The sequence below is a fragment of the Battus philenor genome, unplaced genomic scaffold (genome assembly GCF_028537555.1).
Source record: "Battus philenor isolate CCGP_79_NKW_IND1 unplaced genomic scaffold, ilBatPhil1.0.hap1 SCAF_24, whole genome shotgun sequence".
Lineage (NCBI taxonomy): Eukaryota > Metazoa > Arthropoda > Insecta > Lepidoptera > Papilionidae > Battus > Battus philenor.
The window spans coordinates 10,328,854-10,355,873 of record NW_027181687.1 but is presented as its reverse complement, the minus strand read 5'-3'; the positions used below and the strand labels follow the sequence as shown (position 1 = coordinate 10,355,873).

The 27,020-nt window shown below is 35.2% G+C and overlaps 1 protein-coding gene and 1 non-coding gene across 3 annotated transcripts; both read right to left on the bottom strand.

Moving 5' to 3' along the window:
• Positions 1–267: 267 nt before the first annotated feature.
• On the bottom strand, positions 268–25,789 carry Pgls (6-phosphogluconolactonase). Of its 2 annotated transcripts, XM_068767958.1 has the most exons (5): positions 25,647–25,789; positions 22,700–22,900; positions 20,698–20,978; positions 17,416–17,562; positions 268–782 (listed from the first exon to the last, which is right to left on the bottom strand). In XM_068767958.1, exons 1-4 carry the CDS (start codon positions 25,762–25,764, stop codon positions 17,461–17,463), a joined length of 702 nt encoding a protein of 233 aa, XP_068624059.1. In that variant the 5' UTR covers positions 25,765–25,789; the 3' UTR covers positions 268–782; positions 17,416–17,460. The 2 variants fall into 2 exon arrangements, with proteins under 2 accessions (XP_068624059.1, XP_068624058.1); XM_068767957.1 differs by lacking the exon at positions 268–782 and having other exon boundaries at positions 16,998–17,562.
• Positions 25,790–26,368: 579 nt separating this feature from the next.
• TRNAL-CAG (transfer RNA leucine (anticodon CAG)) lies at positions 26,369–26,452 on the bottom strand. Its single transcript has one exon. It is a non-coding gene; the product is annotated as a tRNA-Leu (tRNA).
• Positions 26,453–27,020: the final 568 nt, after the last annotated feature.

Below are 27,020 nucleotides of genomic sequence, written 5' to 3'. Positions count from 1 at the left end.
TATACTTGCCGGGTTGCTTCCGCTGGACCTGCGGGTCCAAGAAGCAGCCCGCTTATTTGAGATAAGAAAGGGTCATTCCCGGCAGGTGGTAGGGGACCGAAACCTGGATGTACCGGTCAGCTACCTGAGACTACCACACCCGTCTGGTCAAGTTGGTGTGGAGTTCTCCTGTCTGGGGGAAAGTGCGGAGGAAGTCCGACTTGCCACCGCGGCTGCCGATCTGGTAATTTATACCGACGGCAGCCGCATAGAGGATAAGGTGGGTGCGGCGTTCTGTGTCAAGCGGGACGCCGCAGAGTTATACACAAAGTGTTGTAGTAATTTGAAATTGCCGCGTTCTCAACTTCTCACTACGTCATGAGGTTTGACTGTTTTGTTAAAACGTCCTTGCCGCCCGCTCTGCTATAAAAGGTTTTGCTAATGTGTATTATTCTGTTAAATAAATAAGTAATTAAGTATAAAGCCTATTAATTACATCAGGTTATGGGCCCAGAACGTAATCTGTTTGTAATAAGTATCAGTGAGAAGTAATATCAGTGAAATAACGATATACAAAGTCGCCGGTCATTAAAACTGACACGACATAACCTAAAGCCGCGTGGTTTGTGTAGAAAAATATTTTTTTATACAAAATGTCTTCAAATACAATGACTCTTATCGAAAAGTTAAGTGGTCGAGATAATTACAATACATGGAGATTTGCCGTGATGACGTATTTACAACATGAAGACCTCTGGTGCTGTATCGAAAATAATGGCGAACCTGTTGATTCAAAGCTCGACCTGAAAGCAAAGGCAAAAATTATATTGTTGGTTGACTCAGTGAATTACATACATATACAAGAGGCAAAAACGGCAAAAGAAGTGTGGACCAATTTACAAAAAGCTTTTGACGACAAAGGGTTGACAAGACGCGTGGGCTTATTGAGAGATATGATTACAACGACGTTAGAAAATTGTCAAAATGTTGAAGATTACGTTAACAGAATAATGAGTGCAGCACATAAACTTCGAAACATATCATTTGACATCAATGATGAGTGGCTGGGTACATTACTCCTTGCTGGATTATCCGAAGTCTACAAGCCAATGATTATGGCCCTCGAAAGTTCTGGTGTGCCGATTACAGCAGACTCTGTAAAGACTAAGCTCTTACAAGAAATAAAGAGCTCCGAGTCAGTAGCATTGTATGCAAGTAAGTCAAGTAAATATAAACAAAAGGACTCTGATAGTTCTCCGAAGTTTAATAAAGGTCCCCGTTGTTTCAAATGCAACCGTTATGGTCACATAAGTAAAAATTGCAAAACAAAGAAAAAGGACCAAGGCAAAGAAACTGGATATGTCGCTGTGTTCTCGGCATCCAGTGCAGCAAATGACAGTAAGAGCTGGTTTGTTGATTCAGGAGCGTCCATGCATATGACAATGAGGCAGGACTGGCTATACGATGAATCATCACCTCCAATTACAAGCATCCGTATTGCTGATGATAAAATGCTTAAAGTGAAGAGCTGTGGAAAAATAGATCTGCCTATATGTAATAGTGTAGGACAAACACAAACCATACAATTAACCAATGTGTTGTATGTGCCTGAGTTAGCAAGCAATCTTCTCTCCGTGAGTCAGCTGATAAAGAAAGAATGTTCTGTACAGTTTAGTAACAATGGCTGTAAAATATTCAACAAATCTCAAAAAGAAGTAGTAGCTTGCGAATTAGTGAATAACATGTATCGTCTGAACTTAAGTAGTGCACAAGCATATGCATGTGATACAAAGGAAAGTGACAGCTACTTATGGCATCAAAGGATGGCTCATCTCAATATGACTGATCTGAACAAACTCTCCAAATGTGCAGAAGGTGTCAAGCTTACTGACAATAAGCTGGATATGATATGTGAATTTTGTCAAGAAGGAAAACAGTCCCGGCTGCCGTTTCCTAAGGAAGGTTCTCGTGCTAAGAAGGCTCTAGAACTTATACATTCCGATATCTGTGGGCCACTGGAGGTGAAATCAGTTGGAGGAGCGCAATATTTCCTCACATTTGTGGATGACTATACCAGGAAAGTATTTATTTATTTACTTAAAAACAAGTCTGAAGTATTTAATAAATTTAAAGACTTTAAAGCATTTGTGGAAAATCAACTCGAATGCAAAATAAAGAAATTAAGAACTGATAATGGAAGAGAGTATCTAAGTAACGAGTTTATTGAATACATGCAAAATTGTGGCATTATACATGAAACTTCTAATCCATATACCCCACAACAAAATGGGTTAGCGGAACGTATGAACCGTACATTGATGGAGAGAGCTCGCTGTATGTTGCTTAATGCTAATTTACAGAAACACTACTGGGCTGCTTGCAGAAACACCAGGTTGATTACACAGAAACATTCTCACCAACTGTCAGGTATGACTCTGTAAGAGTTTTGCTTTCTAAAGTGTGTCAGGATAACTTGCAAATGATACAGTTTGATATTAAAACTGCTTTTCTCTATGGATCCATAACTGAAGATATCTATATGAATCCACCAGATGGTTTAGATGTACCTGAAGGGCATGTTTGTAAACTTAAAAGGTCATTATATGGGTTAAAACAAGCACCCAGGTGCTGGAATCAAACATTTGATTCTGTTTTAAAGAAATTTGGTTTCACCAATAGTCACTCAGACAAGTGTATCTATATTGGTCAGTTAAATGGTAGTAAGGTGTACCTAATACTGTATGTGGATGATGGACTAATAATTTCCAAAGATAAAAGTGTGTTAAACAAAGTTATTGATGATTTAAAAGTAAATTTTGAAATAAAAGTATGTGAACCTAAAAACTTTGTTGGCCTAGAAATTGAGAAAGGAGAAAACTACATATTTCTACATCAGACCACATATATACAAAAATTGCTGAATAAATTTAGTATGACTAATGTCAATGGGAACAGTACACCAGTAGAGACAGGTATCAAATTAGAAAAGAATACATCGGAGCTAGATAGAAACATTCCATATAGAGAAGCTGTGGGCTCCTTGATGCATCTAGCTATAGTCAGCAGGCCTGACATAATGTTTGCGGTTAGCTTAGTCAGCCGATATCTGGATGGTTATGATAGTACTCACTGGAATGCCGTAAAACGAATAATGAAGTACCTCAAAGAAACTAGTGATTATGGTCTGTACTATACACCTTCACAAAATAATACACTAGAAGGTTATTGTGATTCTGACTACGCTAATGATGCTGAAACAAGAAGATCAATGACAGGATATGTATTCATTAAGAATGGTGCTGCTGTTACTTGGGCCAGTCAAGGTCAGCAAACGATAGCACTATCTACAACTGAAGCAGAGTTTATGGCTGCCTGTAGTGCTACAAAGGAAGTTATTTGGTTAAAGAGACTTTTGTTAGATATAGATGAATATAATCAGGATTCTGTAACACTTAACATAGATAATCAAAGTGCAATATCTGTCATAAAAAATGAAAATTATCATAAACGATGTAAACACATAGATATTAAATACAAGTTTGTTAAAGAGAAATATGAAAGTACAGATATTGATCTAAAGTATATAAGTAGTAATGAACAAAGGGCTGATATATTTACTAAACCCTTATGTAAAAGTAAATTTAAATATCTAAGAAGTAAATTAGGTATTAGGAAAATGTAACTTTACTTATAAAACTTGATTCTGTAATACTTTGTTTAGTAATACTATGTATGTATAAAGTAACTTAACCTATTGTTTTTGTTAGTTACTATTATTTGTTTCACTTTACAATGAGGAACGCTGTAATTTGGAGAGAGTGTTGTAGTAATTTGAAATTGCCGCGTTCTCAACTTCTCACTACGTCATGACGTTTGACTGTTTTGTTAAAACGTCCTTGCCGCCCGCTCTGCTATAAAAGGTTTTGCTAATGTGTATTATTCTGTTAAATAAATAAGTAATTAAGTATAAAGCCTATTAATTACATCACAAAGAAACTCAAGTTGGGCAACTTCTGCACCGTATACCAGGCAGAGCTGCTGGCTCTAGCGGAAGCAACAGGGTACGCGGCCGGCGAGTCAGCGCAAGTCTGCGCCATACTGAGCGACTCGCGGTCCGCCCTCGAAACTGTCGCAAGATCGGACACCCTCCATCCCTCAGCGTTAAGAGTGAAGGAGAATGTGATGAAAGTGAGAGAAAAAGGGAAGGATGTTAGATTGTATTGGGTGAAAGCGCACGCGGGGATGGAGGGGAACGAGAGGGCGGACCAGCCCTGAAGAGACGACCTGAGTATGAGAGATGCCCCGTCTCATTCATCAAGCGACAACTGAGACTGGACGAATGGAACAGGAGGTATGTGGAAGGTATGACGGCTTCGGTAACGAGGATATTTTTCCCGGACGCCGTCTCAGCTTACCGCGTGCTCCGCAGCATCGAGGTGGACGCGGTCTTGGTCCAGCTCTTCACGGGGCACGGGGAGTTCTCTGAGTACCTTCATAGGTTTAAGCTCAAGGAGGACCCCTCGTGCTTCTGTGAACCGGGTGTGGACCAGACCGTGATCCACCTTGTGGCCCGGTGTCCCGCATTCGGGGGACTCCGGCACGATTTCGAGTGCCGGTCTGGCATTCAAATCAAGGAGGAGTCAATAGCCTCCCTGATAGGCGGAGAACATCAACATACATTCTTGACCCTCGTCAAGGAAATTGCAAAAAAAGCTATAGACATAAACAAAAGGCAAATACAATAAATAAATAGAAATAGAGAATAAAATGATAAAATAGGAAACATACAAATCTGTGATAAATAAAAAATAATTATAGTGTAAGAAAGTTAAATGTAAAAATAAAAAAGTAACATAAAAATAACAAATGTAAATTGTAATAAGAAAAGGGCAAAGAATGAAAGTTGAATAGAGCGAATGAGAAAGAAAGATGAATTGTTTTATGAAAGAGAGAAAATAGACTGAAAGAAAATGAAAATGTAAAGAAAGAAGAGAAAGAAAATAAAAATGAATGTGAAAAAATATAATTGTAAAATAAGTCCCTGTCCCACCATAAGATAGGGGTACGAGAGGCCCCCAATAACGGGGGTCATAAAAAAAATCCATGGATGGTGCGCATCTGGATGATGTTATTTTCAAAAAATGATTTTCCCAAATGTTTACTTTAATTTAAAAATAAATTTATTTTAGTATTACTTTTGTTTTGTTTTTTTTTTTATGAATTTTCAAATTCACAAAACTTCGAAGCCCACCCTGTATAACTTACGTGTACGCTAAGCAGTTGGCGCTTATCAGCCGTTCACATACGTGATTGGTCACGTGACCTTGAGTGGTAGTGGAGGGGAGGAAGGATATAAACAGCGGACGGAACTCACTCTGTGTTTGATATTGGTCGGTCTAACATCTCCTGAGGATGCCCCGTAGAGTATACCGCACGCGCATTTATCAGCGGGAAGTTACTTGGTTGTATTGATTACAAGACTACAGCCGCATAGCGGAAATAGCTAGATATTAGTTCCTTTCTTAGTTCGGATGAACTTCCGCGAGGTAACGCCCGGTTCTATTAATTAACTTAGATCACTTCAAATTTATTTAAGTCTAACTCGGTGTATTCTATGTAAGCCGTCAATCCTTAAAAATACTTTATAACTCTGGAGACAATAATAGTATCCGCATGGTACTTGACATACGACTGGGCGGATTGTATGAAGGACAACAATATTCAGCATTGCGTTGATCTCTTTTACAGTAAATATTTCTGAGTATGTCCCGTCTAAAATAGTAGGTAATAATAAGTCACCTACTTGATACTCACGCAATTTAAAGAAAGTACTTAATGAAAAAATTAAATACTCAGGCAAATACAGAATATATGGTTGAATTAACAGATCGGCAAACGTTTGAATTCTTATCAAAAAGTAAGGTAAGTCGTCCGTAACTCGAATAAGCAACATCTGTTTTACTCACCTCCGCAAATTTTTAATTTTTAATCAGTAAAAAGTGTTCGTCACGCAATTAAATTGTGAAACTTTTGTGAGCAGTGGAAAGAGCTACCATACAGTGAAAACGGTTTTTGAAAATTCTTCCTACTTTTGAAGATATAAACAAATAAAGTTCAAAATAGTTTTAATAACGGGCGAAAACCCTGACCTACGACAACTCGCAGTTCGCTCGATAGCGTTGAGTCATCGGTCACCGCTCGCGCTAGCGTCGTGCGTCGTGCATCATTTAGACGACTTGAACAAGCGGTGCTGCGTTCACAGCTACTTGAACATATAATCTTTTATAGTATTTTTTTTTTTTTTTTTGTATCGCCCTATTCATAATCGGCTATACACACCATGGCTAGCTCTAATGATTGCGCCGGGTGCCTTAGTACTCTAAAAGATATACCTACGTTGCAATGTACCCGCTGCAGTGCGAAGTACCATTTTTACTGCATGAATTTAACGCAATCGGATTACGATGCAATGAGCAATGAGGCCTTATCTCACTGGATTTGTGTGCTGTGTCGGAGTAAAGATCGGAAAGGTGGAGATAATACTAACACACCAGTTCGGGCCACCATCTACTCACCACAGCCTGACTTCGTGACCCAGCGCAGCAAGGCACGTCACGCTAGCTGCTCGTGCCTCTCAGCCGACGATATTCGCGACCTAATGAGGGAGGAGTTGCATAACTTCTTTCAGAACAAAATAAACCCTCAACTATCTGAAGTTCGAATCGCTTTAACATCTATCGAATCATCTGTCTCTTACTTCAACGAGGAGCTAGAAAAAGTTAAGAACGAGACCGCTGTACAGGCCGCTAAAATTGAGAGTATAAGAGTAGAAAATGAATCTCTGCGAGCTGCCAACCTAGTATTAGCGTCACGGATGGAGCATTTCGATCAACAGTCACGCTCCTCCAACGTCGAGATTCAGTGTGTCCCGGAGAGCAAGCAAGAAAACCTAATTAAAACGGTACAGCAACTCGGTAAGGTAATCAAATGTCCACTGAATGAAGCCGAGATTCATGTCTGCTCTAGATTAGCGAAGATAAATCGTTCAAGTCCTAGACCTCGCTCTATCTTGGTGAAATTTAGCAGCCCACGGCTGCGCGACGAGTTTTAAGCCGCTACGAGCAAATTTAATAAAAACAATAAAGATGACAAATTAAACACCAGTCATTTGGGCATAGGCGGAAGTAAGAAGAGTCCCGTCTATGTAGTAGAACACCTCACACCTGAAAATAAGGCCTTACATGCTGCTGCTCGTAGTAAGGCTAAAGAATTAAAATATAAATTCGTATGGATTCGAGATGGAAGAGTTTTTATGCGAAAAAATGAAGAGTCAAATTATGTTTATGTGAAAAATTTAGAGACACTTAATCGTTTATCATAACTACGCTAAAATTGCATTTTGTTACTTAAGGGCTCGCAAAATGAATTAAGCATTTATTATCAGAATGTCCGAGGCTTACGGACAAAAACCAATGATCTTTTCAAAAATATTGTGTGCAGTTATTTCGATATAATAGTTTTTACAGAAACATGGTTGAATAGTGGCGTTCATGACAATGAGCTGTTTGATGACAGATATACAGTATTTAGGCGCGATCGTGAAAGTAGTGGATTTCACAAGAAAAAAGACGGTGGGGGCGTATTAATAGCAGTTGCTAAACACCTCAAATCGTATCGCTTACATTCGAGCGAATCGGATTGCGAAGATTTATGGGTTAAGATTGAAATGCTTGATAAAACGGGAAAAAACAAGATCTTATATATTTGTAGCGTTTACTTACCTCCGCCTGTCCAACAGAATATACTTAATCATTTTATCATGAACACAAATAGCATTTTATCAAACCATAGTGGCGATACAATTATTCTGGGCGACTTCAACTTGAGTAGTTTGAGCTGGAAACGAACGAACACCGTTGCATTAGCAGCGGAAACCTCTAACAGTAACCTGAACAACATGGTCATTGACTTTATGTCACAAAATAATCTATCCCAATACAACTGTTATAACAATAATAAAAATAAAATACTCGATCTTCTATTGAGTAACGTATCTATCCCCCAATTACAAGTATCTGCTAATCCATTATCAATAATAGACCCTCTACACCCACCCCTAGAATTCTTTTTTACGTCCGAGTACACTAAACTCCTTCCAGAAAAATGCGAAGAGAAATTTCTCTTCTACAAAGCAGATTTTCAAAAAATAATAAGTGACCTTAACGGTACTTCCTGGTCAGACGAACTCTCGACGTGCATAACGGTGGACGATATGGTCGCTAAGTTCTATAAAATACTTAAGCTAGCAATTAGTAAACATGTCCCTAAAGTTAGACCCCGCAACAACAATTGCAAGTATCCCTTTTGGTTCTCATCTTCATTAATTAAAGTGCTCAAAGAAAAAAATAAATTCAGATTAAAATACCGAAAATATAGCAACCCTCGAGACTTACTTACGTTTGACCTATTGCGTGAAAGAAGCACTAAACTGTTAAAATCTAATTATAAAACATATCTTGATAGGCTCGAGTTATCAGTGTCATCGAATCCTAAATTAATATGGTCCTTCCTTAAACGCAAAAGAGGAGCCAATACTACTTTTCCTGCAGAAATGTCCCACGATGGTATTATTGCAAGTACCGGATTAGATATATGTAACCTTTTTGCGTCACAGTTTTCCTCTTCCTACAATAAGGCGCCTAATATTGCCACGGTCCCTAGCCCATCTCATATAGACTCTGCCCCGAACTCTTTGACTATAACATCGGTTACTAAGGATCAAGTCTATAGAGTGTTAAAAAGACTTGATGCTACCAAAGGAGCTGGTTCTGATGGTTTACCTTCAATTTTTGTCGTGCGATGTGCTAGCGCATTAGCAGAACCATTATCCATGATTTTCAATAGCTCTTTACGCTCTGGCTCGTATCCGACTGCATGGAAGACCGCTTTAATAATACCATTGCATAAGAGTGGCGATGCTAGCTTCGTTAAAAATTATAGACCCATATCTTTACAGCCAATATTTGCTAAAGTTTTTGAAAAATTACTGTATCCTACTCTTTCATGGCATATAAAACAACAAATAGTATCTGAACAGCATGGATTCATAAAAACTCGTTCTACGGCAACAAATTTGACTTCCTTTGTCGAGGACCTTGTTGACAAAGGCCATTCTTACGACGCAATATACACTGATTTCAGCAAGGCCTTCGACAGAGTGAGTCACATTATGTTGCTGAATAAACTTGCATCGCTAGGAATCGCCGGGGTTTTTCTTAAATGGTGGAATTCCTACTTAATGAATAGAAAATCCATAGTTGTAATAGGTGGACATAGTTCGGAGCCATTCACTGCCATTTCTGGGGTCCCACAAGGCTCCCATTTCGGCCCTCTTTTATTCAATATTTTCATTAATGATATTGGTAATTGTTTTAAAAATACGAAATTCTATATGTTTGCTGATGACTTGAAATTTTTTAGAAGGGTTGACACAGATGAGGATAGATCATTGCTTCAACAGGATTTAAATAGCCTTGTGTCATGGTGTGAATTTAACGGTATGAGTTTAAATGTATCAAAATGTTGTAAAGTCCGATATACCAGAAAAAAAATTGAGCCACTTACTACAACTTACTATATTAACAGCGAGCCACTATACGAAACAACTCACGTCCGGGACTTAGGTGTCATTCTCGATACTAAACTACGTTTTAACTTACACATAGAGCACGTTGTTAAAAAAGGATTTAAAGCCTTGGGATTCGTCTTGCGAAACTGTAGGGATTTTAAAAAACCAACCACTAAAATTGTGATCTACACTGCTCTTGTTCGTAGTGGCCTAGAATATTGTAGCGTTGTGTGGAACCCACATTACGATATATATATAAAACGCATAGAAAACATACAAAAGAGATTTCTGTGGCACCTATCATATAGCTGCAACTTAGCAAAATCCCTACCCTCTTATGATGATCGTTTGAAACACTTTCACTTAACATCTTTATTTAATCGAAGAAAGCAATTAGATAACATGTTTCTGTATAAGCTAGTCAATGGTAAAACTGATGCCCCTCATCTATTGTCTCAGATTAATTTTACTATCCCCAGGAGAATGCCAAGATCATTAAAGTATAAGCCATTTTCTGCAAAACCTGCTCGCACTAATTTGGGGCATTACTCTCCTCTTAACAGAATGCTCAGAAATTATAACAATATTCATAATCTATGCCTCGAAACTTCTTTATGTAATAATAAACAAAAAAAATCTGATAAAGTTATTGATATATTTTCTAATAGTCTGCACACATTTAAATTCAATATTTGTATTTCATTTGATATAAATTTTAATCAATTTTAATTCTATTTAATTAATCCATTTTATTTTTATTTCATTAATCAATTATTATCTGTGACTAAATTTCAATTATGTTCCCATTTTATCCACAATTGATGTTGTTTTTACTTTTTTAATTTGTATATTAAGCAATGTAATTTATTTTAAATTAATATTGTTATTTGTTTTTTTTTTCCAAAATTTTGTTGCTTTATAAAATGCATGTTGTTTGTACCTATAAGTGAAGCAACACTTACCAATTATTTTTATGTTAGAATAATATTGTATATGTATAGTGATTGCTTTGTTGGTGCAACTAAATAAATAAAAAAAAAAAAAAAAAAAGAGCTGAATAGCTCATGGCTACCTACTACAATGATTACTTAAATAATATTGAAATTCCTATACCGTCCAATCCTAAATCTTTTTGATCATTCATAAGCTCTAAAACCAAAACTCATGCTCTTCCATCTACAATGACCTACGGAGAACAAACTGTGAACTCTGGTGAATATATTTTCAACTGTTTCTCAGACTACTTCCAATCTCAGTTCCTTACTACCAAGAGTACTAGCACTGCTGAATATCCTACTGTAGCGGATTCTCAATATGACCCAGCTACAAGTTATAGTACTCTTACCGTAAGAGAATAAGCAATTTTTATCAATAAGACCGTAAGAGACTTGGTAAACACTGATATAAACGTAAACAAAAAAAAAAAATAAAAAAAAAATAGCGTAATTGTAAAAACGAAGGCATGGACGTTATAGTTTGTGGAACGTGGTAGTAAAAACCACCCAACTTTCTGTGCTTAGTGAATGGAAAAAACACATCCTAAGCAAAATATCCCATCGATACAAATTAAAATTAATGAAAAACATCTAATTGATTTTGAGAAAATGTTTATATTTCCGTATCTTTCGTAATATTCTTCGAAACTAAGTGTGTGTGGGGGGGGGGGGGGGGCTGCCGAGTACGGCCCTGCGCTCGACCGACTCACGCGCAGCTCGGCTGGCATTCTGAGTCGGTCAAACGTCACAGCGCAAAACGCATGTCGCTCGCGTCACGACTCTAATATATCATTTGTAGAGATCTTTAGTTTCATTCCAAACAGAAAAAACGCAAGGAAATTATCTACATACGAGTATGTGTAATTATGCCAAGAAATCTGTGGCTCGATGCCATCATATTGACAATTTCATATAAAACATACAAATTAACTAGATATATATAAAAAAATTAGATTCTTTAACAATTATATTTAGTATTGTGCCGCGATTGTATAATGTCGGTAAAACAGTGGCTGTTTAACATTGACACTTAATAGATGGCGCTGTTAACAATTGTGTTATGTAGGCGTCTATAGCGGTCGTCAGTCGGTAATGCAGTTTGTATTTGATAGATGTTAGAGATAATTTAAAATATTGCAGATATGGCGGACAGTCCCACTACGTCGGACTGTCTTGACCGCTGCGGCTACATGCACGCCCTAGCGCATCAACGATGTGATGTAAGCCAGCGGCCCCACTCTGGGTTCGGCTGCACATCAGCGCACACGCAAGCACGCCCTAATAAACTCTCGCTCCGACGCGCCTACCTTTGTATAGTGGTTGTGTGAACAATAAATGAGGATTTACTCAATTGCATCCATTTAATTCATTACACCGCCACACAGAATAAACTTTTAAAAGGAAACGACAATTTAAATAGCTTTAAATGACGTTTCTCTGTTTTCAGAACAACGCATTAATGTTTATTTGAAACATACCTACCTATACATAGTCGAGAGAAATTGTTTTATAAAACAACATGGAAATTTTATTATTTAAATTGTATTTAGGCATATCATATAGACCAGTGATCGTCTAAATTCCAGAGGCAAGTTTGGCGCAATAATATTTTTATTTCAAATAAAAATATTATTGCGCCAAACGGTCATCCGTAACTCGAATAAGCAACATCTGTTTTACTCACCTCCGCAAATTTTTAATTTTTAATCAGTAAAAAGTGTTCGTCACGCAATTAAATTGTGAAACTTTTGTGAGCAGTGGAAAGAGCTACCATACAGTGAAAACGGTTTTTGAAAATTCTTCCTACTTTTGAAGATATAAACAAATAAAGTTCAAAATAGTTTTAATAACGGGCGAAAACCCTGACCTACGACAACTCGCAGTTCGCTCGATAGCGTTGAGTCATCGGTCACCGCTCGCGCTAGCGTCGTGCGTCGTGCATCATTTAGACGACTTGAACAAGCGGTGCTGCGTTCACAGCTACTTGAACATATAATCTTTTATAGTATTTTTTTTTTTTTGTATCGCCCTATTCATAATCGGCTATACACACCATGGCTAGCTCTAATGATTGCGCCGGGTGCCTTAGTACTCTAAAAGATATACCTACGTTGCAATGTACCCGCTGCAGTGCGAAGTACCATTTTTACTGCATGAATTTAACGCAATCGGATTACGATGCAATGAGCAATGAGGCCTTATCTCACTGGATTTGTGTGCTGTGTCGGAGTAAAGATCGGAAAGGTGGAGATAATACTAACACACCAGTTCGGGCCACCATCTACTCACCACAGCCTGACTTCGTGACCCAGCGCAGCAAGGCACGTCACGCTAGCTGCTCGTGCCTCTCAGCCGACGATATTCGCGACCTAATGAGGGAGGAGTTGCATAACTTCTTTCAGAACAAAATAAACCCTCAACTATCTGAAGTTCGAATCGCTTTAACATCTATCGAATCATCTGTCTCTTACTTCAACGAGGAGCTAGAAAAAGTTAAGAACGAGACCGCTGCACAGGCCGCTAAAATTGAGAGTATAAGAGTAGAAAATGAATCTCTGCGAGCTGCCAACCTAGTATTAGCGTCACGGATGGAGCATTTCGATCAACAGTCACGCTCCTCCAACGTCGAGATTCAGTGTGTCCCGGAGAGCAAGCAAGAAAACCTAATTAAAACGGTACAGCAACTCGGTAAGGTAATCAAATGTCCACTGAATGAAGCCGAGATTCATGTCTGCTCTAGATTAGCGAAGATAAATCGTTCAAGTCCTAGACCTCGCTCTATCTTGGTGAAATTTGGCAGCCCACGGCTGCGCGACGAGTTTTTAGCCGCTACGAGCAAATTTAATAAAAACAATAAAGATGACAAATTAAACACCAGTCATTTGGGCATAGGCGGAAGTAAGAAGAGTCCCGTCTATGTAGTAGAACACCTCACACCTGAAAATAAGGCCTTACATGCTGCTGCTCGTAGTAAGGCTAAAGAATTAAAATATAAATTCGTATGGATTCGAGATGGAAGAGTTTTTATGCGAAAAAATGAAGAGTCAAATTATGTTTATGTGAAAAATTTAGAGACACTTAATCGTTTGTCATAACTACGCTAAAATTGCATTTTGTTACTTAAGGGCTCGCAAAATGAATTAAGCATTTATTATCAGAATGTCCGAGGCTTACGGACAAAAACCAATGATCTTTTCAAAAATATTGTGTGCAGTTATTTCGATATAATAGTTTTTACAGAAACATGGTTGAATAGTGGCGTTCATGACAATGAGCTGTTTGATGACAGATATACAGTCTTTAGGCGCGATCGTGAAAGTAGTGGATTTCACAAGAAAAAAGACGGTGGGGGCGTATTAATAGCAGTTGCTAAACACCTCAAATCGTATCGCTTACATTCGAGCGAATCGGATTGCGAAGATTTATGGGTTAAGATTGAAATGCTTGATAAAACGGGAAAAAACAAGATCTTATATATTTGTAGCGTTTACTTACCTCCGCCTGTCCAACAGAATATACTTAATCATTTTATCATGAACACAAATAGCATTTTATCAAACCATAGTGGCGATACAATTATTCTGGGCGACTTCAACTTGAGTAGTTTGAGCTGGAAACGAACGAACACCGTTGCATTAGCAGCGGAAACCTCTAACAGTAACCTGAACAACATGGTCATTGACTTTATGTCACAAAATAATCTATCCCAATACAACTGTTATAACAATAATAAAAATAAAATACTCGATCTTCTATTGAGTAACGTATCTATCCCCCAATTACAAGTATCTGCTAATCCATTATCAATAATAGACCCTCTACACCCACCCCTAGAATTCTTTTTTACGTCCGAGTACACTAAACTCCTTCCAGAAAAATGCGAAGAGAAATTTCTCTTCTACAAAGCAGATTTTCAAAAAATAATAAGTGACCTTAACGGTACTTCCTGGTCAGACGAACTCTCGACGTGCATAACGGTGGACGATATGGTCGCTAAGTTCTATAAAATACTTAAGCTAGCAATTAGTAAACATGTCCCTAAAGTTAGACCCCGCAACAACAATTGCAAGTATCCCTTTTGGTTCTCATCTTCATTAATTAAAGTGCTCAAAGAAAAAAATAAATTCAGATTAAAATACCGAAAATATAGCAACCCTCGAGACTTACTTACGTTTGACCTATTGCGTGAAAGAAGCACTAAACTGTTAAAATCTAATTATAAAACATATCTTGATAGGCTCGAGTTATCAGTGTCATCGAATCCTAAATTAATATGGTCCTTCCTTAAACGCAAAAGAGGAGCCAATACTACTTTTCCTGCAGAAATGTCCCACGATGGTATTATTGCAAGTACCGGATTAGATATATGTAACCTTTTTGCGTCACAGTTTTCCTCTTCCTACAATAAGGCGCCTAATATTGCCACGGTCCCTAGCCCATCTCATATAGACTCTGCCCCGAACTCTTTGACTATAACATCGGTTACTAAGGATCAAGTCTATAGAGTGTTAAAAAGACTTGATGCTACCAAAGGAGCTGGTTCTGATGGTTTACCTTCAATTTTTGTCGTGCGATGTGCTAGCGCATTAGCAGAACCATTATCCATGATTTTCAATAGCTCTTTACGCTCTGGCTCGTATCCGACTGCATGGAAGACCGCTTTAATAATACCATTGCATAAGAGTGGCGATGCTAGCTTCGTTAAAAATTATAGACCCATATCTTTACAGCCAATATTTGCTAAAGTTTTTGAAAAATTACTGTATCCTACTCTTTCATGGCATATAAAACAACAAATAGTATCTGAACAGCATGGATTCATAAAAACTCGTTCTACGGCAACAAATTTGACTTCCTTTGTCGAGGACCTTGTTGAGGGAGTTGACAAAGGCCATTCTTACGACGCAATATACACTGATTTCAGCAAGGCCTTCGACAGAGTGAGTCACATTATGTTGCTGAATAAACTTGCATCGCTAGGAATCGCCGGGGTTTTTCTTAAATGGTGGAATTCCTACTTAATGAATAGAAAATCCATAGTTGTAATAGGTGGACATAGTTCGGAGCCATTCACTGCCATTTCTGGGGTCCCACAAGGCTCCCATTTCGGCCCTCTTTTATTCAATATTTTCATTAATGATATTGGTAATTGTTTTAAAAATACGAAATTCTATATGTTTGCTGATGACTTGAAATTTTTTAGAAGGGTTGACACAGATGAGGATAGATCATTGCTTCAACAGGATTTAAATAGCCTTGTGTCATGGTGTGATTTTAACGGTATGAGTTTAAATGTATCAAAATGTTGTAAAGTCCGATATACCAGAAAAAAAATTTAGCCACTTACTACAACTTACTATATTAACAGCGAGCCACTATACGAAACAACTCACGTCCGGGACTTAGGTGTCATTCTCGATACTAAACTACGTTTTAACTTACACATAGAGCACGTTGTTAAAAAAGGATTTAAAGCCTTGGGATTCGTCTTGCGAAACTGTAGGGATTTTAAAAAACCAACCACTAAAATTGTGATATACACTGCTCTTGTTCGTGGTGGCCTAGAATATTGTAGCGTTGTGTGGAACCCACATTACGATATATATATAAAACGCATAGAAAACATACAAAAGAGATTTCTGTGGCACCTATCATATAGCTGCAACTTAGCAAAATCCCTACCCTCTTATGATGATCGTTTGAAACACTTTCACTTAACATCTTTATTTAATCGAAGAAAGCAATTAGATAACATGTTTCTGTATAAGCTAGTCAATGGTAAAACTGATGCCCCTGATCTATTGTCTCAGATTAATTTTACTATCCCCAGGAGAATGCCAAGATCATTAAAGTATAAGCCATTTTCTGCAAAACCTGCTCGCACTAATTTGGGGCATTACTCTCCTCTTAACAGAATGCTCAGAAATTATAACAATATTCATAATCTATGCCTCGAAACTTCTTTATGTAATAATAAACAAAAAAAATCTGATAAAGTTATTGATATATTTTCTAATAGTCTGCACACATTTAAATTCAATATTTGTATTTCATTTGATATAAATTTTAATCAATTTTCATTCTATTTAATTAATCCATTTTATTTTTATTTCATTAATCAATTATTATCTGTGACTAAATTTCAATTATGTTCCCATTTTATCCACAATTGATGTTGTTTTTACTTTTTTAATTTGTATATTAAGCAATGTAATTTATTTTAAATTAATATTGTTATTTGTTTTTTTTTTTCCAAAATTTTGTTGCTTTATAAAATGCATGTTGTTTGTACCTATAAGTGAAGCAACACTTACCAATTATTTTTATGTTAGAATAATATTGTATATGTATAGTGATTGCTTTGTTGGTGCAACTAAATAAATAAAAAAAAAAAAAAATAAAACTTGGTTAAATATTAAATAAAGGTTGACTGCTGTAAGCCCTTAAGGCGTGAATATATAGTTCATTTCCTATCAATTAATGTATGATATAGCCTGACATATGATAAAATAGTAAGATTTTTTTTTTCAACGTTCGGTTTAATAAATATTAAAATTGATTATTTACTATCTGTCCCTGCAGATTGTACTGCCAGAAGTTATTGGCCTATGACATTCCAAAAAAAAAAATGCTGTAACATATTTAAGAGTGAACACATTAAACTGAGTGATCGGAAGGTGTTAAGGGTTTAAACCTTCTTCTGACAAATGTGCGAAATATTAACCCATTTAAAGCTTTTTTATATAACAAATCACCCTGTATATATAGAGGAACATACAATCTAAATTATAATGTCAATATCAATAACCAAACCTCCATTAGAAGCTATAAATGCTATGTATGCTGTAACGATACTATTTATAAATGCGCGGCCGCAGCATCGTCCAGGATCCAGTACACCGAACCAGCATCCGGCTTCACTCGACCAGCAGGAAGATCTTCTTTATCTTTTAAAATTCGCTGAAACATTAAACATATATAATTAGTAATCTTAACCAGAGATAATAACACTAGTTTTAAAATTTATCCGATTTCGGTGGACCTCTTACAACATAATTGTACCATATTCTCAAAATCTAGCAAAAAATGTTAAGATTATAATTATAGTAATTTGTTTTACGGCTTACTTTCAATCAATTAGGTCAGTGATACCCAAAGTGGTCTATATCGACCCCTAGGGGTCTATGACAACCTACAAGGGGTCTTCGTCAACGAAAAAAAAATTGGGGGTCCACGAAATGAAATTGGGGGTCCACGAAATGAAAATGGGGGTCCACGATAGTGGATCTCAACACATACACTGATAGTACCTATTTACTTACATCATACTATCTTATAATATCAAAACATTTACATTATTTATAAAAATACCTATGAAGTAAAAAATTATTAATATGTACATATATTTTACATAACAGATACAAAATTTTATTTTGAGTAGTTTTAATTTATATTCAATTAATAAATGTATAAATTAACAGGTGTTTTACTTTAAGTTTTTAACACTAAACTTCACTACAGTTAGAAATTTACAGGAAATTAATATCAGGTAAGTAGGGGGTTTACCCAACATGGAAAGGGGTCTACGACACAAAAAAGTTTGGGGAACTCTGAATTAGGTGGACCAGAAAGTAATGCCGTTTCTGTAGACATATTCTACAAAAAAAAATCGATTGGTTTTAACCGCTTCAACGTTGTAAATTTGTATACTTAATGACAAAAGGTTGTTGATAAAGAAGGTGAATATATTGTTGATTAGAAATAAAAACTTGTTAAAAATGTAGTTATGTGAATTTAACTTAGGAAGCGACATTACTCTCTCTCTGTGTTTGGCACTAATCAGTGTAACATAACTCCTGAAGATGCTGAAACACGTGTCGAGTGATTTAACGGTGGCAGTTGTGTAATTCGCATTGTTTGCCGCATACGCATTTATCAGCGGGCTGGCGGGCGGTGCACTTTGTTTCACGACTACCACTGCATGTGCGGGAGTGGCTAAATATCCTTGTCTTTTTCTTATTTGACATTACTTACCTTAATATTTATAGTTTTGTCATAAAAATGTAAGATTTGATAGGTAAATAATTTATTTATTGTGCTGAAAGTTGAATTGAATCGCTTCTTAGATTAACCAAGTTTACTTCTTTTATATCTAATCACACGGGACTTCACTTAGTTATTCACTTATTTCACTTAGAAAACCCTCTTGTGGGAAACAGACCTTCACAGAGTCTTCTTGGATCCCTCGAGCCTACCTAAACTGACGTGAACTTGATGCTTTATACACTTATACAATAATAAATATTTTATTGAAAAAAAAAATAATATCAAGGCTGCTCCATCGCTAAGTATGATATGGTTATTATAGATAAAAATTATATGTTCATTATTAGTTTTAAATACTGTGATTTTTTCATTGTTAATATTTGTTTAACAAAAAAAAATCGGTTATCATTCATAAACATCCATATACATAAAGGAATTCCAACAAACTTAAAATAGTTTTAAACAATAGACATAAGAATTTTCACTATGGTTTCTAAAAATTAAATATAATAAGTGTAAAACAAGATTTAATTAAATGTATGCAGTCATTTTGCTGGGATAAAAATTTGAATAAATGTATAAGAAAACTCAAAATCAAAATAAAAAAAAACGCAACCTCAAAAATAGTTTTTGCGACATAATTAAATAGTATTTCTTTATGCTGTTAATAGTGACCGCTCAAAAAAGTGTAAGGTATAAAATAATTCAAAATCTTATATATAACTGCTAAAACAACCAATTTCCTTCTAGTCTGGAATAATGCGAATATAATATGGTCCAAAATTGTTTTTGTCTAAAAAAGTAACTAGCTCCCAGTTTATGTTTCGATGACTTTTTAATATTATATTTAAAAAAAATAGTAATAGAATAGTAGTTAATAGTAATAGTAGAGTACTAAAATTTGAGATTGTAGGTAGAAAGTTCGATTATTGAGATACAATCTTATAATTCATACTTTGTAAATTAAATATATATGATTGCTACTGCTACTTTCAAACGTTTCTAGAGATTGGGCAGAAGCGTCCTCCGTATAACACACGGCGATCATCAACCCGCTAAGTAAGGCTGTTATGGTATATACCCCCCCCCCCCCCATAAACTTATATCTTAAAGAGGCTTATGCCTTTCAATGGGCGTCTACGGGCGAATATGATAATTTTTTTTATTAAAAATCAGCAGTGAATGTCACATGACGAAATTACGAAATTAATCGCACTATTTATAATTTTGTAACATTTACTGTTGATATTATATTTTGTCGACTAATCAGACGCCATTATTAATGAATTGTTATCTGTTATGTGAATATTTTTATTATCACTAATTTCTTTTACCCTTTCACCTTAAAAACTAAATTGGAATTTGGAAAGAGAACTGCCTCCCAAACAATATAGCTGAATGTATTGTAATTTGTTCACCAAAAAAAAATGTTTGGTACCCACGAATTATAAACAATTTATTATAATTTATTTATTAATTTGTATATTAACACAATCGATGTACTGTGGGGCGTACTCGACCCCCGCTGCAGTTTCCGTTCATGCAATTTGCAGTTCTCATTGAAAAACAAAGGATTCTTAAACAAATGATTTGTAGGGTCGAACATATATAACTTCATATCACGTACGCACGTACGTAATGCAAATTAAAATTTGTAACTTTCCCGCTAATTATAGCTTGGTAGTGTTGAAAAAGTGTAAAGCATACGTCTTAAAGGACTTTTTTTATTTTTAAAGTGTGAGTAGTATACGCCCCACGCGGCCTGTATGGAAAATCTTCAAAAATTACGGTGGCGCGGAACATATTTATCACTTTAATTATGCACATAAATAAGTTATGTTATTTTTGCAGACAAAAATTTGTCAAATATATGCTATGTATAAAAATCTTTATTTATGATTTAATTTTCACTATGTTCCAAATATTTTTTTTTAAATGCTATGGTAGCAAAATTGACAAGTCCACGTGTGGTATTAATCCCAAATGCGATAGAATAATTAGTTGCACGTGCTAAATACATAATTTAAATTAAAGTATAACAATACTCACTTTTATCATATCAGATTTTCCAGAACCGCTGCATGCAAATATACAGTTCCTTGCATTGTTTATTACTGGATACGTCAAGGTAATCCTTTCAGGTGGAGGCTTGGGTGAATCAGTAATGGCAGCAACCTTCAAGTTAATCTCATCCAACAATGAATGTCCAGGAAACAGCGAACATGTGTGTCCGTCTGGCCCCATACCCAATAAGAGCAGATCAAATTTGAACTCATCATTTTTAAAAGCTTTCGTCAATTTTTCTGTATAGTCCTCTGCAGCTTCTTTAGCTGGAATAATAAAATTTATACTTTTTTTTTTCATTTAATATTAACACATTGTTGACTGGCAATTTTATGTAACTTACTCGAGAATAGTACAATTTGTTATGTGTAATGACTAAATTAAAAACACCACTATCAAAAAAATTAAACCTTATATACCCCGCTGATAATCAGAGTGTTACCAAGTTCAATAGTTTCACCAGGAATATTTAAGTTTGGTGTAATATCATGTTCGTTCCACTCTTCACCCAAATTGTTATTACTATCTGATGCTATATTTCTTTATGGAAATATTGGTGGCCTAATATGATCTCTCTCTCTTCTGATATAGTATCATTTTCAGTTTACAATTTTATTCATGATTACTTGGACAATCAGATACAGTATCTGCATATAATTTATTGAAAAATTCTTCATTAGATTCCATCATCTTTTCTTATTTTTTTTATTATTATATGCGACGGAATGTGATGAGAAACATCTGACTAGAGTCTGAGGAACATCCTCCTGGTCATTACCTTCCGTATCCATAATTCCACTTGAGGGTAGGTTGTCGCAGATTACATACGTCCGAAAATAGCATATAATGCTGATAAATGACAGTTTAAAGATTGCGGAGATAACACAGCCAATCACGTCTCTTCTTATGCGGCTATAATAGGTTTCGTTCTATTTGATAGAATCGCAGACTCACTAAACGGTATATAATAAAAAGTGTGGCCTCAATGGACTCTGAACACTAACACTAGCACTGCGAGCTTCGCCGCCCACACACGACTGTGCGCCCTGGACAGACACCCGCCTTATATAAGCGACTGTAGTAGTGGGGAGCACAATCTTTTCCAAGACTACCCCGCAATCGCGCGCACGCACGCAGATTACACCCAAACGTAGACGACCTCGCCGACAATCAGATTTATCGTTACGCTCGGTGTTCCTAAACTCCGACATATTTATTTAATGGAATCAGGTGTTACCTTGCGGAAGTCCATCCTAAGTAAGAAAAGGACCAATATTTAGCCACTTCCGCACATACACAGAGTCTCTGTGTTTGGCACTAATCGGTGTAACATAGCTCCTGAAGATGCCCCGTGGAGGGGTGAAACACGTGTTGAGTAATTTGGCGGTGGCGGTTGTGTGATTCGCATTGTTTGCCGCATACGCATTTATAGGCGGGCTGGCGGGCGGTGCACTTTGTTGCACGACTACTACTGCATGTGCGGAAGTGCCTAAAAATTGGCCCTTTTCTTACTTCCGAGATATTTTTTACAACAAAAGATTTTACGGCTCTTATAAGCGAGAGAAGCAGCTTGTATTATACTGGTCACTGCACTACATGGTCGATACAGATATAACAGTGATGCCAATAAAAACCCATCATGAGTTTACTCATGGGTAGTCAGCAACATTTGGTCTAAAAAACACGGGTCAACTCATGACCAGTCCATAATGTCTTAAAAATTAGTGGACCATGTTCAGATAAGTTTGTATATACAGAGCAGTTCGAGCAGATTCGTCATTGGGAATATCTATCAAATAAATTGTGCTTACTATGTACAAAATTTGTATTGATTGCACATTTATTTTACATGTTACAAAACAATATATAAAACATTTATATCAAGCAATCACAATTCCAAAATGTTTTTTTTATACATCAAAGTGTCTACATTTCAAGTGTGGCAATTTATTTGTTATTATAGTGTTATAAATAAATTTCAAATTACCCGTAACTCCTTGCTTTACAATGATGAACTGGTTCCTGGTCAAGTTAGTTTTCGGTATTAACATTCGTTCATAGCAGCCAAATGTAGAGTCTTCACTGTCTTCGGGTACCAGCCTTTCATCACAAAATGCTAGAGTCCACTTTGACCAGTCAGTATCAACTTGGGGTAGACCTTCACATAGGTATTTTAGTACTGATCCTCCTGTAGAATAATAAATGCTTATATTTATGTATAAACTATTAATAGGAGTACAAATTATTAAATAATAATAAACAAATAATTTCACTTAATAATTACATTATTGTTATACCCTACATTCCCAATGTGGGAAACGCTGATGCCACGTCCCACAAGAGGGCAATTTGTTTGTTAAGGGTGGCAATTCTTAAGTTGACACAACACAAGTTTAGCTCTATAGCTTTAATATAAAAATATATGTTACATAGGGAGGTGTAAGAATTTTAGAAAGGCTATGGTCTAGCATGCCAAATAAAAAGTTTAAAAATACTACCCTACAGAACCAGTTAAGGTTATCAAAAGAGAAAGGATGTAACTAGTCAATGTTTCGATTTACCCTTAGTTTTTCAGTTATGTTTATTTTTGTAGTATTCCAACATCTTCCATCTTCTTTTGTTTAAACATTTCCTTACATGCCAGGTTTTATAATATAAAATGGATTTCTGGCATAATGATGGAGTTTTTACACTAATGTGTTACCTCTCACTTGATTTACACAACAAATTTTGAGGGTAGCCTTGTAATGCGAGAAATTAAAGATCAAGTGTAGCATCTCAACAATACCATTTTGAAGAACGTTCTAGAGCAGTGATTCCCAAAGTGGTCTATATCGCCTCCTAGCGGTCTATGACAACCTGCAAGGGGTCTACGTCAGCGACAAAAATTTGGGGGGTCCATGAAATGAAAATGGGGGTCCATGATAGTGGATCTCAACACATACACTGATAGTACCTATTTACTTACGTCATACTATCTTATAATTTCAAAACATTTACATTATTTATAAAAGTACCTATGAAGTAAAATAATTATTATATATGTTTATAAAAATTGTGTAAGTTGTAGAATGTGTGTATTCGCTTTGTGGTCGCAATACATTTTCATAACATGACATGTGTTTTTACTTTAAGTTTTTAACACTAAACTTCACTACAGTAAGAAATTTACAGGAAATCAATATCAGGTAAGTAGGGGGTCTACCCAACACGGAAAAACATGGCAAGGGGTCTACGACACAAAAAAGGTTTGGGGAACTCTGCTCTAGAGCATCCAACAACTCATAGCATTTTCTACCTTCTGTTTTATGAGACTACAGTCATTGTTAGTCTCTTTTGTAAGCGGCCAACTTAGTAAGTCATTTTTCAGTGGCCATATATATTATACATTATTTAAATAAAAAACCAGAATTAAATGCAATGTCTAGTAATATGATTGTTTTGGTGTATAAACAAATAATAAAAACAATCAATAAAGCAAATTGACAATTATTTAACCTAAAATATCCTTGTTAATAAAGTATTATTTCGGCAACTTGAAATTTTATTTCAGAATGAAATTTTATTTTGGTAATTCGAAATGCTGCTGAAATGATAACCAAAATTGTTGCTAAAATGTTATTATATATGTATAATATGCTAATGTAGCAAATGTTATTTAATGTAGAAGAAAAATGTTAAAATATATTTGGAAATGATGGAAAAACATTATAGAATGGGAAATGAAAGCTTTCTATGGTGTTATTATGAACAGGGTACTCATAAAAACTCTTAGTTTGCAAGATTATTATGTGAACAATATTTTTTTTTCAAAAATACCTTTCTTTTTCAAAGATATTCTCACATGATTGATTTATGCATATATTTTGGTCATTACAATTAGAAACACTTCCAGGGTCAGTCACAAAGATGACAATGAGGACTAGAAGAATAAGCAGCTACCTAGTTTCTCAATTATTATTTATTTTTTAACTAAAAATTTATCTAACATTTTTCATGATAAAATATATATGTCATTATTGAGTTGTTAAAAGGAAATGTAAAAATAATATCAGAGTGCAGATGGTTAATCTGTACGAGGTCATTACAAAGTCATAGAAATATATTTTAAAAGTTCATACATTTTTCAAAATAATCTGATATTCTCAACCTGGTAAAAAAAATGGTCTGGCCAGTGAAGGTGAATACATATTCAATATAATGTCTCTCTAAATATACTGCTACATCAGCCACAAGCATTGCACCCAACCCCTGGCTTTGCACCCACATGATAGAATATATAGAAGTACATCTCTTTCTTAGTATGGACATAAAATATATCTCTTCATATGGACTGGAGACTACAGACCCTTAAGCGCAGCATAGAGCGACAACCCACAAGGAGGGTAGTTGACCTTGTTAAGGTCGTCGGAAATTTCTAGATGCCTTCCTACCGATTAGGTCTTTTTTTCTATAAATACAGAATATTTTTTCTTTTTTTTTTGTATTATACATATACATCCATGTTAATTTAATTTTGTAATTGACTATTTGTGTTTTAAATTTGAATATAAACCTAAACAGTGATCGCTAGTCAAGCAAAGGTCATCACTTACTTTTCGTTTAAATGTAATAACACGTAATCATTAGAAAAATTACTTGTAAAAATCGCAAAATTTTTAAGTCATATTATAAAAGTGTAATTTTTTAAGACATTAAATTTATTTTAGTTCAACAAGCTTATGTGAAACATGAATTGTAATAATTATGAATAACTTATTTATTAACTTTTTTGGACCGTTAAATATAATTTTATAATTTTAATTTATGTTTTGTCTATCAGCCTCTTTCAAAGGCGTATTTTGGTATCTATAGAAAAGTTTTAAAAGTATATAACAACTTCGCGAAATAACACTTGAACAAAGTTTTTATAACTGTGTTTTTACGGTACTAACCTGATAGTCCAATAAAAAACTGTCCTCTGTTTAAAATTGCATCATTTGAAATTTTCTCAACATAAGATGCAAGTTTCTTTATTATTTCTTGTTCGTTACTAACTTTAATAGTAGTCATTTTAATTTTAGTTATAACTTCAAAAAAAAAAAAAGTTACTGGTACCGCAATAATGTGTAGCAATGTCAATGTGGCTAGTATTAAAAAAATTCTTACATACCGCCGAAAACTACTAATTTCGGTAGAAAATATTCATAAAAGCAGTTAGTTTTAATCAAATGTAAAATTATGTCTTATAATAAAAACAAAAATAGAAATAAAAAAGTAAGGACTAAAATTTTACTAATATTTGGAATTTAAAAATTTAGAACCTTTATATTAGTTCGTACTACATACCAACATTTTGTTAGTGATAATAACTTTCTACCTCAATGTACAAAATTCTAGCAACACCGGGTAAGTTTCCGAAGAAAATGATAATAATTTATAATAGCAAATTATAAATATACTTACCTCAATTAAACCTTAAATTTATCTTAATTTAACACTTAACAAAAACAATTGATTTACAATAATCAATCACCTTGTAGATATTTTAATATAAATATATATTAATTGCTAGGTAGTTAAATTTATAACATTAAAAAAATTTCCTATAATTTTATGACTTAGATAATCTAATATGATCACATAAAAATTTATGTGAGGAATGCCAAAATAATCTTGTCAGAAGTGGGATTCGAACCCACGCCCACAGAAGTGGACTGCGACCTGAACGCAGCGCCTTAGACCGCTCGGCCATCCTGACTTGCAATGTGAGGGTAAAATATTAAATTACTACAACCGCAATCTACATGTCATGTTAGTTGTAAAAATATAGTTACCTATAGATTAATTAAAACGTTATAACTTATCCTCCATACTACCTAGACCTTACTCCAACCAATCTTTAACTGTTCCTCTTCTCAAAAAAATGTTTACGTGTTTAATTCATTCAAACTTAAAAACGGAATAAAAACACACCTAAATGAATATTTTGTAAATAAACTACAATTTTGAAATGGCAATATAATGAAGCTTCCTGAGAGATAGAAAGTTACGTAACAGAACAGTTTATTTATAACATAATATATCTACCTTAAATAAAAAATATCTTACATTCATTACGCATAAAAAAGGAAGAAACTCAAGGGACGCCTAAGCATATACTTACATTTTGTTTTTTATTAAAACTGACATGAATTCTATCGATTTCAGAGTTGTAATTTAGTAGTCATACATAAAGGCAAGCGTAAATTTAAATTTTGGCATCGTAAAAGTAAACAGAAAATGTATGTGATTGAGCATATCACAGGTGAAGGAGCAGGTTAGTCTGA

Bases quoted from the DNA above. Each gene is read 5' to 3' on its own strand.
- Pgls (XM_068767958.1), bottom strand. From the start codon at position 25,764: ATGACTACTATTAAAGTTAGTAACGAACAAGAAATAATAAAGAAACTT. The intron at 22,901-25,646 runs GTTAGTACCGTA...ATTATTCTACAG, and splicing joins GTTTTTTATTGGACTATCAG to GAGGATCAGTACTAAAATAC. The intron at 17,563-20,697 runs GTGAGTATTGTT...TTAATGTTTCAG, and splicing joins GAAAATCTGATATGATAAAA to CGAATTTTAAAAGATAAAGA.